This window comes from Pectinophora gossypiella, chromosome 14 (assembly GCF_024362695.1).
Source record: "Pectinophora gossypiella chromosome 14, ilPecGoss1.1, whole genome shotgun sequence".
NCBI lineage: Eukaryota > Metazoa > Arthropoda > Insecta > Lepidoptera > Gelechiidae > Pectinophora > Pectinophora gossypiella.
In genome coordinates, this window is record NC_065417.1 from 7549259 (window position 1) to 7565310 (window position 16052).

The window sequence follows — 16052 nt, forward strand, 5'->3', positions numbered from 1 at the left end:
TTACACTTTGTAAACAATGCTTTTATAGGCCATAGAGCGTACACTTTTTCAAAGAGTTTAATTATGTATGTACTTATATTAGACTTTTTGGTTATTTAAATGCCAGATTAAAGTAGAGGAGTAGAAAAAGATATTAAAAGTTATGAAGTGTTTGTAATTTTAGATTTCTCTGCTTAGGCTACTTTGGTTTCCTTGCTGCATGAGAGAACAAATATAATGTGCTATGGTAATTATCACCAGACATGTCTTAACAATCATGGTGTATTGATCAAATTATTATACATCTCTGACACAAGTAGGCAGAACTCTAAATAAAGGTTTTTGTTTTGCCTCACTACTGCTGCCCACCCGTTGTATTGTTTCCCTGCTCTGGGTCACAGTCTCATATAGACCTTCATTATTTTTTCGTTTCTGATCTTATATCTGTTGTACTGACTACATTCATTTAATACTGCATAACGGGCGTCGAAGCTAGATTTACCTCGTCCCCTCTGGGTGTTACTTTATTCTAAAAACTTCTAAATGGCCCTACAATGCCTTGCCCCCAAGTTGGTATTTTGTTTAATTTGCTAGTGGTTTCTAACTTTATTATTTTACTAATTATGAATCCTTTTACATCACCAAATAAAGCATAAAATGTAGGTGTTGGTGAACACACATCTGTGACAATATTTCAGCATTTTTATTTATGCAAATTATCTTGATACAGAAAAGATTTGATTATATATTGAAATTATTGCTTATTGTTCAAGATAAAATTTGTAATTATGAGGAATGGGATTATAAATTGAAAGAAACATTTGTATTTTATGTTTATTGTTTTGATAAAGATAAAATTACAGATTCCTAAACCAAACAAAGAAATTGAAACAATCAATGCATATTTTTACCCATAAGTGTTTTTATACTATGACAACATGGCTTTCACAATGTTGCGTGTGGAAATTGCAAATAAAATAATAAGTATCACCTTTATAACATAATACATCAATTCTTTAAAAGCTAGGGCTTATAACTAAGATTTACCATATGGTCACAAAATCTTACACATGGTAAAGTAGAATAGTGAATTTTAAGAATAATTAGAAATATCCGTAAACATTTTCATCGGAGAATGCTATGTAGAGAAAGAAGTCTTCATCGTGATGCTCCTGGTAGAGCGAGCCCATGGTGGCCGAGGTCGGGGGGATTACGTTGTTGACAAAGAAAAATAGCGCGTCCTCGGGCCGCAGGTGGATGCGTTTTCTGATCAGGAAGTAAAACTGGCCCACGGTCAGGTCCGACGGCACCAGGTATTTCTTCTTGTCGAGGTCTCCCAGCCTCGCCTTCGGTGCTTTCTCGACAATGACAGGGACGCGGTCCGGATACTTCCTGCGTATTTTCTCGCCCTCCGTCTTCCTCTTCTCGAAGGAATGTTCTTCTTTGTATTGGAATTTCATTTTGGATTTATAATGACACTATAATTTCCGAAATGAGATTGATGTGGCCAAAATTTGATATTGCGACTTGTTTTTTGTTTTTGCGTTATTGTCTAAATGCAATGACGCAATCAGCTGATATGACAATGACAACGACGCTTTTTCTCACCCCCGCTAGTGAATGTGCAACTAACAACTAACTTCACACCAAACAATCATTGATTTTCCGTTTAATTTTTGATGTGGCAATTTTATAAAAGTATATGTATTATTTTACGATCGCTATCCTGACAACAGGATAGCGATCGTAAAATAATTAAAGGGAGAAAGAGAACGAAACAATTTGCATAGACAATGGACCAGTAAGATAGCAACACCAAATTAGCATAGTGATGTCCGAATACGGAATAAATGAAATGTATCTTTTTTATATCCCCCATGTATATCACGAAAACAACAATATTTTCTGTCTCAGGCAGGACTGATCAATCGAAAAAAACCGATGAAATATTAAACTAAAATAAAAATGATAACTAACATCTATATCGTTAATACTGTCTCGTTAACTTACAGGTCAATCCAAAATCGGTTTATCCACTAATCGATTCATTTGCATCGTTCTTCGGTAACTCCCACAAGCTGCGCACTAGTTTGTCTTGTCTTTGCGTGAAATCAAGCGTTCGCTTCCCTGCTTGCTTGCTTTTCGAGAATATATTAAAACAGCAGCAGCGTGGGGTGTTGATTATACATTTATATACGTGATTTAGTTGGTATCAAACAACAAATATGCGTAAACGTAAATCTCTAAAAAAAGACGAAGATTCAGAAGGCTCTGAACCAGCCGGAGAACCAGAAGAATTTCAAGACTCGGGTGAAGATTGGACGCCGGATGCCGATTCGGTAAACCTTGACTATCTTTCTACCGAAGATTTTAATCAAAATAGGCACTGAGATTCATTAGAGATTATTATTCAGGCACTTCATAAAAAGCTTGCCACTTCCAATTTGATACTTGTTATATGTGTAGGTTAGGTTACTTTATACAATAAACTTACCTACAATTTATAGGGTACAAATTGATAACGTGTAAGGTAACGTTAAATACCTTTTCCGATTACCTTGTTTGAGCATCAGAGTTTGGGTTTATTAAATAATATGTTTATTGTAACAGAATGAACAGCCTACTCGCGGCGGTCGCAAACGTGGGTCAAAGGCGACCATGAACAACACTAAAAAGAAACGCAAGGATGATTCTTCGGAAGAAAGTGAGGGAGAGGGCGAGGGTGAGGATGATGAAGAAGCAGAAGATGAGGAGGGGGACCTTGATGAGGAAGAGGGGTCTGATGATGAAAAAAATGGCTCTGATGGAAACAAATCGGATTCCAGCCAATCAAAGGATGTACCAAAGCATTTCCATGTAAGATTTTTTTATTCTTACAAGAATCCAATTCACTCTTGGTACTTGCATAATCATAACCAAATTCATATTGCAAAGAGCTTAAGTATACTTTTAATAATATCCAAATACAAATGTACTTAAAATACACATTGGTGCTAATTCCTGTAAATACCATCTAATTTTATTTTAAGTTATATCTGTCATTTTCTTATCCGCCGAAAAGGAAAGGGACGGGTAATCGACAAGCATAAAATTTATGGAACACACGTCAATTTTAAGCACAAATCTAAACCAACCGTCTAAAAATTTTACATCAGTCAATAATCCGACACGTTCATTTACTCATTCTTCCTAAAATTAAGAGCTGTGAATCATCCGTCCCTTTCCTTTTCGACGGATATGAAAATGACAGATATAACTTAAAATAAAATTAGACAGTGTCTCCAGGAATCGGGGCCATTGACATTTAATAAACATTTTAAAACATACACAAGAAAGATCCCTTGTCTAAGGGATAGGTACACGAAAGCACCTATGAGGCTGGCATGATCACACAGGGTGTTCAAAGCCTCGTTAAAAATAAGAATAAAAAAAAATAAATAAATAAAAAAAAAAAAAGAAAGATCATAGCACAATTGGCAATTCATGCTTATATTAATGAAACTTGTTTACAATACAATTATCATTAGGTACAGTTGTTGACATAAACTATTGATGGGTAATAATTTATTTTCTTCCAGTCTGGCAACTTTGTATTGCTGAAATCTGACGTAAAATGGGATGGCGACACAGTTGTTTCAAAATTGGATGAACTGAATTTGTGGAAAATAGATGGAAAAGCTTTGCTGCAGAAATTCATTCCCATGGAGTCTAATGGAAAGATATTACACAAATGCACTTGTGTGGTAAGATATTTATTGCACACAACTATTTAACTGATATTGATTCAATACATGACATTAACTATGATAATGGCCTAAGATGCCTTGGCTGGTTACAAGCAGACATGCTTTCCCTAATCTGCTATGGAGCAAATAGATTGATAAAATACTTTATTGACCACAATGGACACAAGATGCAGAGATAAAGACAACAGATACAGAAAGGCACAACCACCGCCTTTTTGCTTAGACAGCAATTTCTTCCAGGCAACCTTTGGGTACAGGAAAATGAGCAGCTGCAAGGGTATAGGTACTACAAAGTAACTCTGAAGTGTTGTTTCATAAGTAAAGTTGAACTTATGCACTGTTTCAAATGCACTACACATTATTATGAGTTACTTGTTACTGTTGTGGATGTCATAATGTTATACTATTTGTTATTTTCAGTACTCTGGGTGGAATGTGGACAACCGTGACAACTACTACCCTATCACTGAAATTCTGGACCGGAATCCACGCACCGACTCTAAGGAAATATGTGTAGCATTAGATCTAAATGATCTTCTTAAAGTAAGAGACAAGTAAATTCATCGTGTTTTACAATACTTAATTCAATTAGTTAAGTGGAAATAAATTTATCATTAACAATATATAAAGTTTCCTTTGGCACTTCATTCCAGGTACATTTGTGTAAAACAAACATTTTATAAAAAAAATTGAAAATAAATGTTCAGTAAAATAACTTTTTTTCAAGTGGTTTCTTTTCTGTAGCATATATCTTATTCTTATTGCTGTCAGTCAAAAATGTCAAATTATTATAATAATAATAAAAAGCTTAATTATGTAATATTACAATAGGTGGGTGCTTAGGTACATAGATTTACAGGCATGCTTAATGAGTCGGCTGGTATCTTTAAAAGTTTATAACTGAGCTAATGATACCAGCTACCATCCACAAGTTACTAAAAAAAAATACTGAAAAGTGAGGGTCCTCATATTTGTTAGTGTTATAATCAGAAGTTCAAAAGGTGTGTATTTTTATATAGTACCGTCTATTTATTGGAAAATGATTAACTTGCGGGTATAAGTAAATTCTCAGTTTCATCATAAGATAATCCATGCCAAGGATTCTATACTTGGTCTTTGATCCCTGCAAACATAATAGTAACGGCTTTTTTGCAAAGTTGTTTTGATAGGGAATGTATGAAAAGATTACGCTGAAGATTGTTGGGAGATTGAGTATTAGTGCTTTATATATATTTTGTTATATGCGGTTACTTGCTTTTCGTTATAAGGCGACGATAGAATTTCAATTAGTGAATTTAACAGAAAGGCTAGGCAGCATGGTCTCATGATCGTAGTCTGCCTGACACGGGAGGAGAAAAAAAAACACTTTGACAGATAGGCGGACGGATAAATAAACTGATAAACGGATTTGTTGTTGTACCTAATGTAATGTTTTCCATAGTATCACAACAAAATAGTTTATTGTATGGGAAAATTCACTTGAATTTTGATTGTGTCTTCAAATAAATTGTGTGGCTTATTAACACCTAACCTTACCTGATTAAAACCTTACGTTACTTTAATAATTTAGAAATACTGCTCTTCTTCGTCCCTCTTTTCTGATTATTAGAATATTATCGCGGTTCACTTAAAATTGGGAAAAATGAGTGGTGAAAGTGCTCAAGGTAAGGTGCTCAATATTCACTTCGTCTTCTTTGGTTCATTGACATGTATAAGTAGGCATCCATTAGAAAGTGAAGTCGTAAACCCTCGTCAATAGATACAAATTACCTGAAGAATTCTCTAGACTAGAAAGCTACACGTATTCCTTTATATATTTGTCTTAGGGTACTAAATGCCAATTATGCTATGTACTATCCTGTGTCTGATACATGTTATTTTATATCACAGAGGTGCAAGATTGTGCAGTTTGTTTGCAAAAATGTTACTACCCTACACAACTGCCGTGTGGCCATGTCTTCTGTTTTCTTTGTGTCAAGGTAAGTGAGTTAAAGATAGGCATTTTTAAATATTATTTATGAATTATGCAAACAACTTAATTCTTATGATAAGAGCTTAACTGAGGACAATTTTGTCTATTTTTAATAATTTATTGTTTTTAAGCAGCTAGATATACATTGATAAATTGATATCCATTATTGTGAAACAACCAAATAAAACATGGTGGATGATGTTTGTTATTTTTACAAAAAAATGTGTATAAATTTGGCTTTCATATGACCTCTAAATGATGTCAAAAAGTAGGCTGTATATTATGAAATGTTGCTGCCGAATTTAATGTAATCTGTGGCAGTTACTAGGGTAACATGTTGTGAGAGCGCATGGTTTAAAAACTTGTGAAATAACTCAAATAATATGACCATCAACCTATTCTACTTTTCACTTTAATAAAAGAAATTAAACATTAACAAGTAGATATTAATATTTATGTTATTGGGCCTGACTACTCTCAAGGACTATCCATAGTTAGGACTCCATACTCTGTGCTTTTTACGCCTTACCCTAAAATCAACTTGACAGATCTTGGTATAATCAATATATTTTTTTAAAGAAATAACTAAAAACAAATGCAAACACATCATTCAGACTACAAAAGGGGATGTTTTTTATAAGAAATAATTAATTACTTACTGCTTGAAAAGCAATAACATTCAAATTATTTTTTTTAATAGAATAAAAGATATTTATCTTTTATTTATAAATAAAAAAAAAACACATAAACTCATGCCTATTTTCCACCGGGGAAGTAGACTATGGAATACAAAAAGCCTTGAAAAATACTGTACACACCAAATTACTGGTCTCTGATACATCTTTTTACTTTGTTCTATTACATACAATGTGTTAGTTCTTAGTGTATAATTAAGTTATTTTGGTTGTACCAGGGTGTGGCTATACAGAGCAGAAAGTGTGCCATGTGTAGAGCTGAAATACCTCCTGATTACTTGGACCATCCAGTTTTGTTGAAAAAAGTTGTAACTGAAGACAACACAACAGAAACCAATACCGAATACCAGTGGTATTATGAAGGCAGAAATGGTATGTTTGTATTGTTCTATTAAGATGTAATTCAGGTTTTAGGTAGGTACTTCACATTAAGTTGGTAGGTATAAACAACTCAATAATTGTTTGTTGTTAATTAATCTTGTTTTGTAGGATGGTGGAAATATGATGAACGTAGTAACACAGAGTTGGAAGCAGCATTTAATTCTGGGGATCATGAGTGCAAATTGCTGCTGGCCGGAGCCCTGTACTGCATAAACTTCCAGAATATGATACAGGTGCAGAGCAGAGACCCCACACGGCGACGGCGTGTTAAACGCGACACACCTACACTGCCTGCTAAAGGTACCTATTACAAATAATTTATTTCATTTGACAATGTTTCAATCAAAAAAAGTTTTATAACATTATAGATACTTTACAACCATAGTATATATTATACCAACTGTGAGCTTTATAGCCCTAAAATAAATTGTTCAATCTTGTATAAATTACATATCTATAGTTTTTTTAATATCAAATGATGTTTGTTTGATAAAGAAATATATCATTTCTAGGAATTGCTGGAATAAAGATCACAGACAACAGATACAGAGAGCAGATTAAAAGTGAATGTGAAGATAGCCCTAACAACAATTCTAGCCCTGATGGAGAAGTTATAGAAATTGCTGATGACGATGATAATGATGAACAAGACAGTTCACATGCCAACAGCACTGAGTCCACAACTCCTCACGACAGTAGTGTCAGTGATTTAACTGAAAGAGTGAGGCATGTATCTAAACTAATATTTTCTACATACGAAAACTAACATAATATACAACAACTTGTATAAATAAATAATAAGTATATATTATTTATTATTCTTTTTTAGTTATGTTGGAATCATTATAAATGTTTATTGCACCAGCCCATGCTCCAATGCATAATCTTCTTTCACCCTTAAGGTTGCCTGGCAGAAATTGCTGTTTAGCAATAAGGCCGCCTATTGTGCTTATGTTTTATTCATATGTTTGTGTCCTTTGTATATGTTGTTGTGCAATAAAGTATTATTGATTGATTAAATAATTTTAACATTTGTTAACAATAGGACTAGACTGCAGATGAAAATAAATATATGTGTAAAAAGAAAATTGTTATGTTTAAATTATATTATTTGTTCCATTTCAGCTCCATGGATTTACAAGAACAAATCCCTAGTGAGAGTACTTCCAGAGACTTTTCATCAAGTGAGGAAACAGGAGTGTAATAGATTCCCTAATTAGATGTTTTATTTGTGAAATTATTTATTATACATTATACTTACTGCCAACAAGTATATATTATACTGTAACTAAATTTAATTATGAAATGTTGTTTAAATTAATGGTAAAATATTTTACAAAGAAATCTTTTATGTAAAAAAAGTTATTTTAAAAATATTAAAATTATATGATCAGTCCAAAATTGAGTTTTTATTTTGAATTGCTTATTATCATTTAAAGTCGTAAGATCGAATGTCCTTTTGAAATCCAAACACCATTGTACTATTTGGTCTGGAAATCTTGGCCTCAAGAGATTATAGAACAAGTAATTGTTTAAAACTACAAAAGTTTTATTTTTAAGTAAAATAAATGAAAAAGACTGAACTTCTACATATACTTTATTTCTAAACTCTCATTACATATCTACTTAATAAATAGGTCGGCTGCTTCACCACGGCCTCACGCGACTTTGACTGGCGTGTGTCAGTATCCAGGTATTGTGAGGTTTGGGCCGCATTGCCATCTGTTTGTGACGAGGGTGCTTGGGACAGATCACATACATCCTCCCATCTCTAACGACGAAGTAGCAGGCTTCGCAACGCCGTCTCACGCGACCCTTTACTTTAAAACCGCAAACTTGGTTTATCAATGTAGTGCTTGGTGCTAACAGTTGTCTAGTATTTTGAAAAGAACTGAAGATAGACGGAAGTGAGCTTATGGTGCTAGTTGGTAAATATGAACCAAGGCATGATGCTGACTTCATTAATGAAACTATTCTTTGCATTTTTGTCCTGAAATAAACACAATCATCAATACACGACTAATATAGGTTATGTTAACTTGGTTTGAAATTTATTTAAAAAAATATATATATTTGGATTATTTATAAAAATGTGACTAATGTACTTACGATAAGTTAGTTACAGTTTAATAAATAAATAATTTAATAACTCCAAAATGCACGAATAATACCCGTTTGACAGTTTGGACGAGAAGTGCTGTCATTGTCAGTTTTGGCAGAAAACAGGTAGTGCCAACTTAAGCAAAAAATTTGAGCGTTTCGTTGCGTAATTAAACTTCGAAAAAAGTACTAAGTATATAGATATTTTATTTCAGCTCACGAATGAAATATGTACATTGGGGCTAACGCTAAAAATTTGATAGGATTTGGTTCAGCGATAGCATGCGGAAACACAGAGCACAACCGGCGGCCTTACTTTATGGCTAATGTAGGTATCTAGCAATCTCCTCCAGGCAACCGTTACGATAGGTAATCAAGTCCCTTCTTGTTTAACTCGCGGAGGCCCGTGTTGCTCTATGTATTTAAACTTCATTTGTATTTAAATTAAACCTTAAACGAAAAATGCATCAGTCAATTTTGACAATGCAGTAGTCAGAAGCAGAAGTGACAAGCACAAGTATTTTTACCAAGACATCCAGTGGTTACAAATATTATTTTCCCCTGGTGGTATTGGTATGAGAACATTTCTACATACGATATCAAATAACTGGTATCGTATTATTTTCCTAGCTCAGCGTTATTTATACTTAAGCAGCATGACTTCAAGCACTGGTGCTGGAGCAAAGTCTAAGGCAGAAATGGCGTCTAAAATGGCTATGTCTAAAATAGCTTATTCGAAGGCTAATATGCACAAAGTGACCAAGACCATTGTATCGTCCCCGCATATTTATAAACCAGTTGGGCCGTACAGGTTTGAGTTTTTAACCGTTTGTAAATTACGCACACAGAGCCGGGAAAGCGGGACAAGCGGGCCGGGCTGCGGGATTTTGTTTGCGATCATTCGAAATCCCGGTTCTGTGTGCTGCAAGCTTTAGTTAGGTTTAGAATCAATTTTAAATAACATTGTTGTATCGCTTTTTAGTCAAGCAATTTTGGCAGACAAAACCCTGTATATATCTGGAGTACTGGGCATGAATCCTGAAGGGCAGTTGGTATGCGGCGGGGCAGAGGCGCAGGCGCGGCAGGTACTTAGTAACTTGAAGCACGTGCTGGAGGCGGGCGGCGCCACGCTCGAGTCAGTCATCAAGACCACCATCCTCTTAGCTGACATACAGGACTTCCAAGCTGTAAACCAAGTTTACGCAGAATGTAAGACAGCATCGAATTTATTATTCAAATAAGTATTATAAGTATAAGTAAACTCCCAAATATTTGCGGTGCCCCTTGGTTACATCTATTTAAATATCTCACGAGGATATATCAATTGGTCTCTCGTCTTCAACAATGAAAGGAGGATGTGAGTAAAATTGTGTGTAATCCAGGATGTTAGTGACATCGTAACGAATACTAGGGGGATGATTCAGACCATGATTCTGAATTGATATCGAGTGGAAAATTCATGAAATTTTAGTGTTCTTTTAAATTATTTTCAGTTTCATACTTTTGCGACGGAAAAATCCACTTGATATCAACTCAGAATCATGGTCTGAATCATCCCTGAAAGTTTTCGTTACGATGTACTAATATACCCTGTATGGCGGAAAAGCATTGAACGAGTTTACCTCAGGATCGGGAAAGATGGTGCAACTGCAAAACTGCACAATGAATCTGACATTTACGAACTTACCTACTCAAACAGATACATAAACTCATGCGGACACACTTATTTAATTAAAATCATATTAATAATAACATGCTACTGTGTTACTATGCTACTTTTTCAATCTAAATATTTACTATTCTTCATAAGACAACAATTGAAATATAAAATCATGACTAACGATACATTAATACTATATATTTTCTTCATGTATAACAATGGTTGAACAAAAATTTAATATCAATTATCAAAACGTGCGCGGGCTACGAACAAAGACGCATAAATGTTATAGAAGTATATCGGCCAATAATTACGATGTTATTGTAATGACTGAGACGTGGCTGTGTGACGGAATATTTAGTGGTGAAATTTGTGACGAACGGTACGATGTTTTTAGAACTGACCGAGACTGTGTAGCTACCAATAAAAAAATCGGTGGGGGAGTTTTAATATGTGTACGTCGTGATTTACAAGCTTATTATCAGCCTATTCCACTATCATGTGCTCCTACAGAAATCCTATGGGTTACAATACCGGCTCGATCATTAAATTCTTATGGAGACCTTAATATTATCACTACATATATTCGCGGTGAGGACCCACACCAACAAATTGACATTTCTAACTTAAATACCCTCTTACAACTTATCTTTCCAAGCTGCGCTCAAACTGCAGATAATAACAACTATTTACTATTGGGTGATTTTAACCTTCCATACGTAGAATGGAATGCAGGGATCCCTACTATTTTTTCAAGAGATAGCTCTTGCGCCACTCGTCAATCGGTTAATAGTTTGCTTGAACTATTATCCTTAAACGGACTTTCCCAATATAATCATTATAAAAATAATTGTGGAAACATCTTAGATTTGGTTTTTTCCAACTTTGAAATAGAACTGAACATTTTAAATTCTCCTTTACTAAAGATCGATTCATCTCACCCACCTTTATACATCGACGCATCTGAAATAACTTTAAAATCTATCATTAATAAGAGTATAAGAAAATTTGCTTTTTACAAGGGTGATTATGAAAATATACGTAAACAATTAAATGATATTGACTGGGATTTAGAATTTATGAATAGAGATGTTAATGACGGGGTCGAATTCTTATACGAAAAATTATATTTCTACATTAACCTATACGTACCTATCATTACTAAAATAAATCAAAAAAGATGCTACCCGATCTGGTACACTAAAAGCCTCATTAAAATCATTAAAGAAAAAGATAAAATGCATAAAAAATGGAAAAAGTTTGGCAATAGTTTAGATTACGCTGAATTTTCTCTTCTAAGGAGTAGATATCACAGGGTGCACGCAGCGTGTTACAGCAAGTATCTCTTCAATTGTCAACAGGCACTAACTAATAACCCAAAATTATTCTGGTCCTATGCAAAATCTAGGAAACAAAACTCGAACTATCCAAACATTCTTACTTATAATAATGTAACACTCAGCGAAGGTAGTGATATAGTCGATGGGTATAATCAATTCTTTTATAATATGTTTTCTCTGCCGCTTCCACTGAACACACAATTAAATCTTGCTGATCCTCAGCAAGCAGTTGAAAACATTGGAACACTTACAATCACTGAGTCTACTGTTCTGTTATTACTAGAAAAAATAGATGTGACGAAGGGTGCAGGATGTGACAACATCCCACCATATTTCATCAAACAGTGCGCCAGCGCTCTCGCGGGTCCTTTAGCTAAGCTGTTCAATAAATCTATTCAAAATGGTGTCTTTCCTACCAAATGGAAGGAAGCGAAGATCGTACCGATCCATAAAAAAGGTCTAAAGATTAAAATAGAAAATTATAGACCCATATCAATCTTAAACATTTTTAGCAAAATTTTTGAAAAGTCCGTACTCAATTTAATCTATCCTTTCATCTCAAAATGTATACCATCTGAACAGCACGGCTTCTTAAGAAATCGTTCAACTTCCACCAACCTGACTCTGTTTGCCAAGTACATTCGTGAAAACATAGAACAAGGATACCAAATAGACGTAATATATACCGATTTCGAAAAAGCCTTTGATCGCGTTGATCACAACATCTTATTGTCGAAACTACACAAACTAGGTATTCATGGAGATTTACTACGGTGGATCGGATCGTACTTGACAAACAGATCTCAGGCTGTTGTACTCGGGGGATACAGGTCAGATTTCATTAAAATCCCATCAGGAGTGCCTCAGGGCTCGCATTTAGGGCCTATTTTTTATAATATATACTTATACGATATATACTCGGTATTATCATATTCGAAATTCCTGATGTATGCTGATGATACTAAGATTTTTCTTAGAATTTCATCAAGTGACGATTCTTTAAAGCTACAACATGACTTAAATCAATTATGCGCTTATTATACACAAAATAGAATATCGGTAAACGTAGATAAGTGCCAAGTTATCACTTTTACTAAAAAAATACAACCTCTATTCCATAATTACCACCTAAATAACGTTCCCTTACAACGCGTTGAACATATTAGAGACCTTGGACTTTACCTGGATAGTAAATTCACTTTTAATCGTCACATTGATGTAATTACAAACAAAGCATACAAATCTCTTGGCTTCATTATGCGAATCTGTGCCCCCTTTCGTAACAGTAACTGTATAAAAAGCATATATTTTGCTTACGTTCGAAGTGTACTTGAATATGGGTCAAACATTTGGTCTCCTAATTATGCCGTGCATTTGAATCGCATTGAAAAGCTTCAAAAACGATTTATTAGATTTTTAAATTTCAGAACATTCACAACTTCTACCTCATATGAAGATGATTGTAAAGTCCATGGCATGTTACCTTTATACAAAAGGAGAACCCTTTTGGATATGATGTTCTTGTACAATATAATAAACTCCAATATTGACTGTCCTGAGCTTGTTAGTCAATTAGGTATACGAACACCCCAGCGACGTACACGGCACACCAAACTTTTCCATACTTCTATTCATCGCACTAATTACGGTCGCAATGATACCCTCGTTCGTATAGCAAATGAATTTAACAAAAACTTTTGCAGTCTCGATCCGTTCATGTGCACAAAAAACACCTTTAGGAATCATGTAATACATGCACTAATATGAGCGGGATTCTACCTATTATGGTTTAAAGGCCATACCTATTTTAAACCTCTAATTATCCACGTCTGCCTACCAGTTCACTCGATCTGATCCCAAGACGCACTGGTGTCGTAGGGGTAGGCAGACAGACAAACATACGTACCACTAATTAATAATAATAATATTCGTACAACGTTAGCTTCGCGAATAATCGTATCTACCTGAATCTCAACCTTATTCATTCATTAATAGCAACTTGTCCCTGCCTCACGTCACGCCATAGTAGAATATGCTCGCGCGTAAAAATATGTAAAATACCTACATACTTACTACCAACAACCAATCAGTTCTTGTCTATTGAAGAAAACCGCATTAACTTGTTTTGAGTAATTCATAGTTAAATATATCTTTTTTACAACTTTGTCCATATATACTTATGTAAATAACATATGTAGCGAATTATCGTATTATTTTCATAACTTACTGACACCCGCAAATTCGTGTAGCACACCGTATGACATGAGTGTCGTAGATGCGTGGCATGTTATTGTTATTATAGGTATCTAACTAATGAAGTAAAAATAATTCTAGTGCGTTCACTCGTCTGAGCCAGCATGCTGGCCTTTTCACTATACCTACTAGATTTTGTATAAATATTCTATCCTAGTCTAACCGATGTTATCTTTTTCCTTTTTTTTATCATTCTTTGGTTACGGAAACCGATTGTTGAAACACTTTAAGTTAATTTGTCCATCCAGTTACTGATTGTTACACTCTGAACACATTAATACTGTGGTAGTCTGTTATTGGCTTAACGATGTAAACTAAATACTGTTAATACCTCATTTATAATTGTAAGCTGTTGACTACCTGAATAAAAGAAATAAATAAATAAATAAATAAAAGGCGGCCTATAAGTACTCGATAGTAGGATGTTGGTATCAACTCAGAATCATGGTCTGAATCATCCCTGAAAGTTTTCGTTACGATGTCACTAACAGCCTGTATACGGCGGAAAAGCATTGCACGAGGTTACCGCAGGGTGGCTTATAAGCGTGTCTCTGCAGCTTGGCATAACGGTGATACGGACAGATAAAACGGCAAAACCCCCGGGTTTTAGTCGGTGCGAGCCCGACTTAATCCTCTCGCTACCCTCGCGGCGGCATGGTATACGGTAGGCATTTCCCCTCGACAAAAAGGGCGGCCTATAAGTACTCGATAGTAGGATGACGCAGGTGATTGGATAGGATAGGTGGAGGTGGCAGTAACGCAGGAGTTGTCGTTATTTTCAGACTTCCCTAAGGACTGTCCAGCGCGGGCGACGTTCCAAGTTGGCAAGTTGCCGCTGGGAGCTGCAGTGGAAATTGAGGCTATTGCGCTCAGTGGTGATCTTGTGGTGGCTGAAGCAGGACCCTGTCCTTGCGCACGCACCTAAATACCTACTAGGCGTTCTTTTCCCTAGGTCCCTAAGTCCGAATCTTGGACTCTAGATTCGAACACCAGCAGCAATATACACTTAGATATCGTTCAAAAACAAAATATGAATATGAAAAGAGTAGAGATGCATTATTTCATACTTAAGCTTATTTTATATCTTTAAAGTTTAAACAATTTATAAGATTACTTATCAAAAGTATTGTAAAATTATGTCCCATTAATATTGAATGTTTTGAATGTATTTGTTTCCGTTTTCTAGAAACGATTTGAATATAACGAACTAAGTATATTAAACACCTACCAACTTAGACAATTTAACAGCGTTTCTAAGATCACATTTTCATATAAGTTATTATTAATTTATTCGTCTTTAAAAACATTTTATTAAAAAAAAAAAATTTAGGACATACTAATTTTAGTAGAAAAGCTAATTCTAAAAGTAGGAAACGGATCGGTGCGCTATGGAAATAATTTTATTTATTAATTAATTATATTAGTATAACTATGTCGAATAGAGATATTTGTTTTGTTAAATAAAATTACGAATAAATGTTGTCTTTTATTTCCCTGCTACACACACAACACATCTTCACTTCCCTCTCCTCTCGTAAGATGATCCGTGCTTCGGAAGGCACGATAAGCCTTACATGAGCCATGTCAGGGGCCTTTGGCGGCTCAATAATAACCCTGACACCAGGGTTGATGAGGTTGGTAATTCACCTCACAACCCACACGATAGAAGAAGATCTACCTCGATAGAGATTGGGCATGTGTTGTATGTGAGCAAAGTATGAGAGCAACACGGGGGGGAGTAGACATACACAGGCGTTCCCCTCCAGGAATCTATGTTGCTCTATGGTCGTGCCGCCTGGCTGGAGTCGCTCGCCGGGCCTCCCTCAACAGGGTCTCACCTGGCGGGCTGACTCGCCGGCGGCACCACCGGATTGACATCGGGCACACGGAGGGGCGATCTCGCCCGCCGTGTCCCACCCCCGTGCC

General features: G+C 35.3%; 5 protein-coding genes across 5 annotated transcripts; 3 read left to right on the forward strand and 2 right to left on the reverse strand.

Moving 5' to 3' along the window:
* Positions 1–799: 799 nt before the first annotated feature.
* LOC126372712 (gamma-aminobutyric acid receptor-associated protein) lies at positions 800–1596 on the reverse strand. Its single transcript, XM_050018561.1, has one exon. It carries the CDS (start codon positions 1437–1439, stop codon positions 1083–1085), a length of 357 nt encoding a protein of 118 aa, XP_049874518.1. The 5' UTR covers positions 1440–1596; the 3' UTR covers positions 800–1082.
* A 473-nt stretch (positions 1597–2069) lies between these two features.
* Positions 2070–4445, forward strand: LOC126372715 (cell division cycle and apoptosis regulator protein 1-like). The gene is made up of 4 exons (XM_050018564.1): positions 2070–2318; positions 2590–2835; positions 3558–3722; positions 4146–4445. The coding sequence occupies exons 1-4, from the start codon at positions 2205–2207 to the stop codon at positions 4281–4283; spliced, it is 663 nt and encodes a 220-aa protein (XP_049874521.1). The 5' UTR covers positions 2070–2204; the 3' UTR covers positions 4284–4445.
* Positions 4446–5134: 689 nt separating this feature from the next.
* LOC126372845 (E3 ubiquitin-protein ligase RNF146) lies at positions 5135–8153 on the forward strand. Its single transcript, XM_050018745.1, has 6 exons — positions 5135–5389; positions 5616–5704; positions 6611–6764; positions 6882–7073; positions 7286–7499; positions 7899–8153. Exons 1-6 carry the CDS (start codon positions 5368–5370, stop codon positions 7975–7977), a joined length of 750 nt encoding a protein of 249 aa, XP_049874702.1. The 5' UTR covers positions 5135–5367; the 3' UTR covers positions 7978–8153.
* Positions 8154–8357: 204 nt separating this feature from the next.
* Positions 8358–8990, reverse strand: LOC126372619 (39S ribosomal protein L36, mitochondrial). Its single transcript, XM_050018444.1, has 2 exons — positions 8883–8990; positions 8358–8763 (listed from the first exon to the last, which is right to left on the reverse strand). Exon 2 carries the CDS (start codon positions 8754–8756, stop codon positions 8421–8423), a length of 336 nt encoding a protein of 111 aa, XP_049874401.1. The 5' UTR covers positions 8757–8763; positions 8883–8990; the 3' UTR covers positions 8358–8420.
* A 539-nt stretch (positions 8991–9529) lies between these two features.
* On the forward strand, positions 9530–15051 carry LOC126372668 (2-iminobutanoate/2-iminopropanoate deaminase-like). Its single transcript, XM_050018517.1, has 3 exons — positions 9530–9684; positions 9856–10082; positions 14909–15051. Exons 1-3 carry the CDS (start codon positions 9530–9532, stop codon positions 15049–15051), a joined length of 525 nt encoding a protein of 174 aa, XP_049874474.1.
* Positions 15052–16052: the final 1001 nt, after the last annotated feature.

Bases quoted from the DNA above. Each gene is read 5' to 3' on its own strand.
- LOC126372668 (XM_050018517.1), top strand. From the start codon at position 9,530: ATGACTTCAAGCACTGGTGCTGGAGCAAAGTCTAAGGCAGAAATGGCG. The intron at 9,685-9,855 runs GTTTGAGTTTTT...ATCGCTTTTTAG, and splicing joins AAACCAGTTGGGCCGTACAG to TCAAGCAATTTTGGCAGACA. The intron at 10,083-14,908 runs GTAAGACAGCAT...CGTTATTTTCAG, and splicing joins AAACCAAGTTTACGCAGAAT to ACTTCCCTAAGGACTGTCCA.
- LOC126372712 (XM_050018561.1), bottom strand. From the start codon at position 1,439: ATGAAATTCCAATACAAAGAAGAACATTCCTTCGAGAAGAGGAAGACG.
- LOC126372845 (XM_050018745.1), top strand. From the start codon at position 5,368: ATGAGTGGTGAAAGTGCTCAAG. The intron at 6,765-6,881 runs GTATGTTTGTAT...CTTGTTTTGTAG, and splicing joins GTATTATGAAGGCAGAAATG to GATGGTGGAAATATGATGAA. The intron at 7,500-7,898 runs GCATGTATCTAA...GTTCCATTTCAG, and splicing joins GATTTAACTGAAAGAGTGAG to CTCCATGGATTTACAAGAAC.
- LOC126372619 (XM_050018444.1), bottom strand. From the start codon at position 8,756: ATGCAAAGAATAGTTTCATTAATGAAGTCAGCATCATGCCTTGGTTCA.
- LOC126372715 (XM_050018564.1), top strand. From the start codon at position 2,205: ATGCGTAAACGTAAATCTCTAAAAAAAGACGAAGATTCAGAAGGCTCT. The intron at 2,319-2,589 runs GTAAACCTTGAC...TTATTGTAACAG, and splicing joins GGACGCCGGATGCCGATTCG to AATGAACAGCCTACTCGCGG. The intron at 2,836-3,557 runs GTAAGATTTTTT...ATTTTCTTCCAG, and splicing joins ATGTACCAAAGCATTTCCAT to TCTGGCAACTTTGTATTGCT.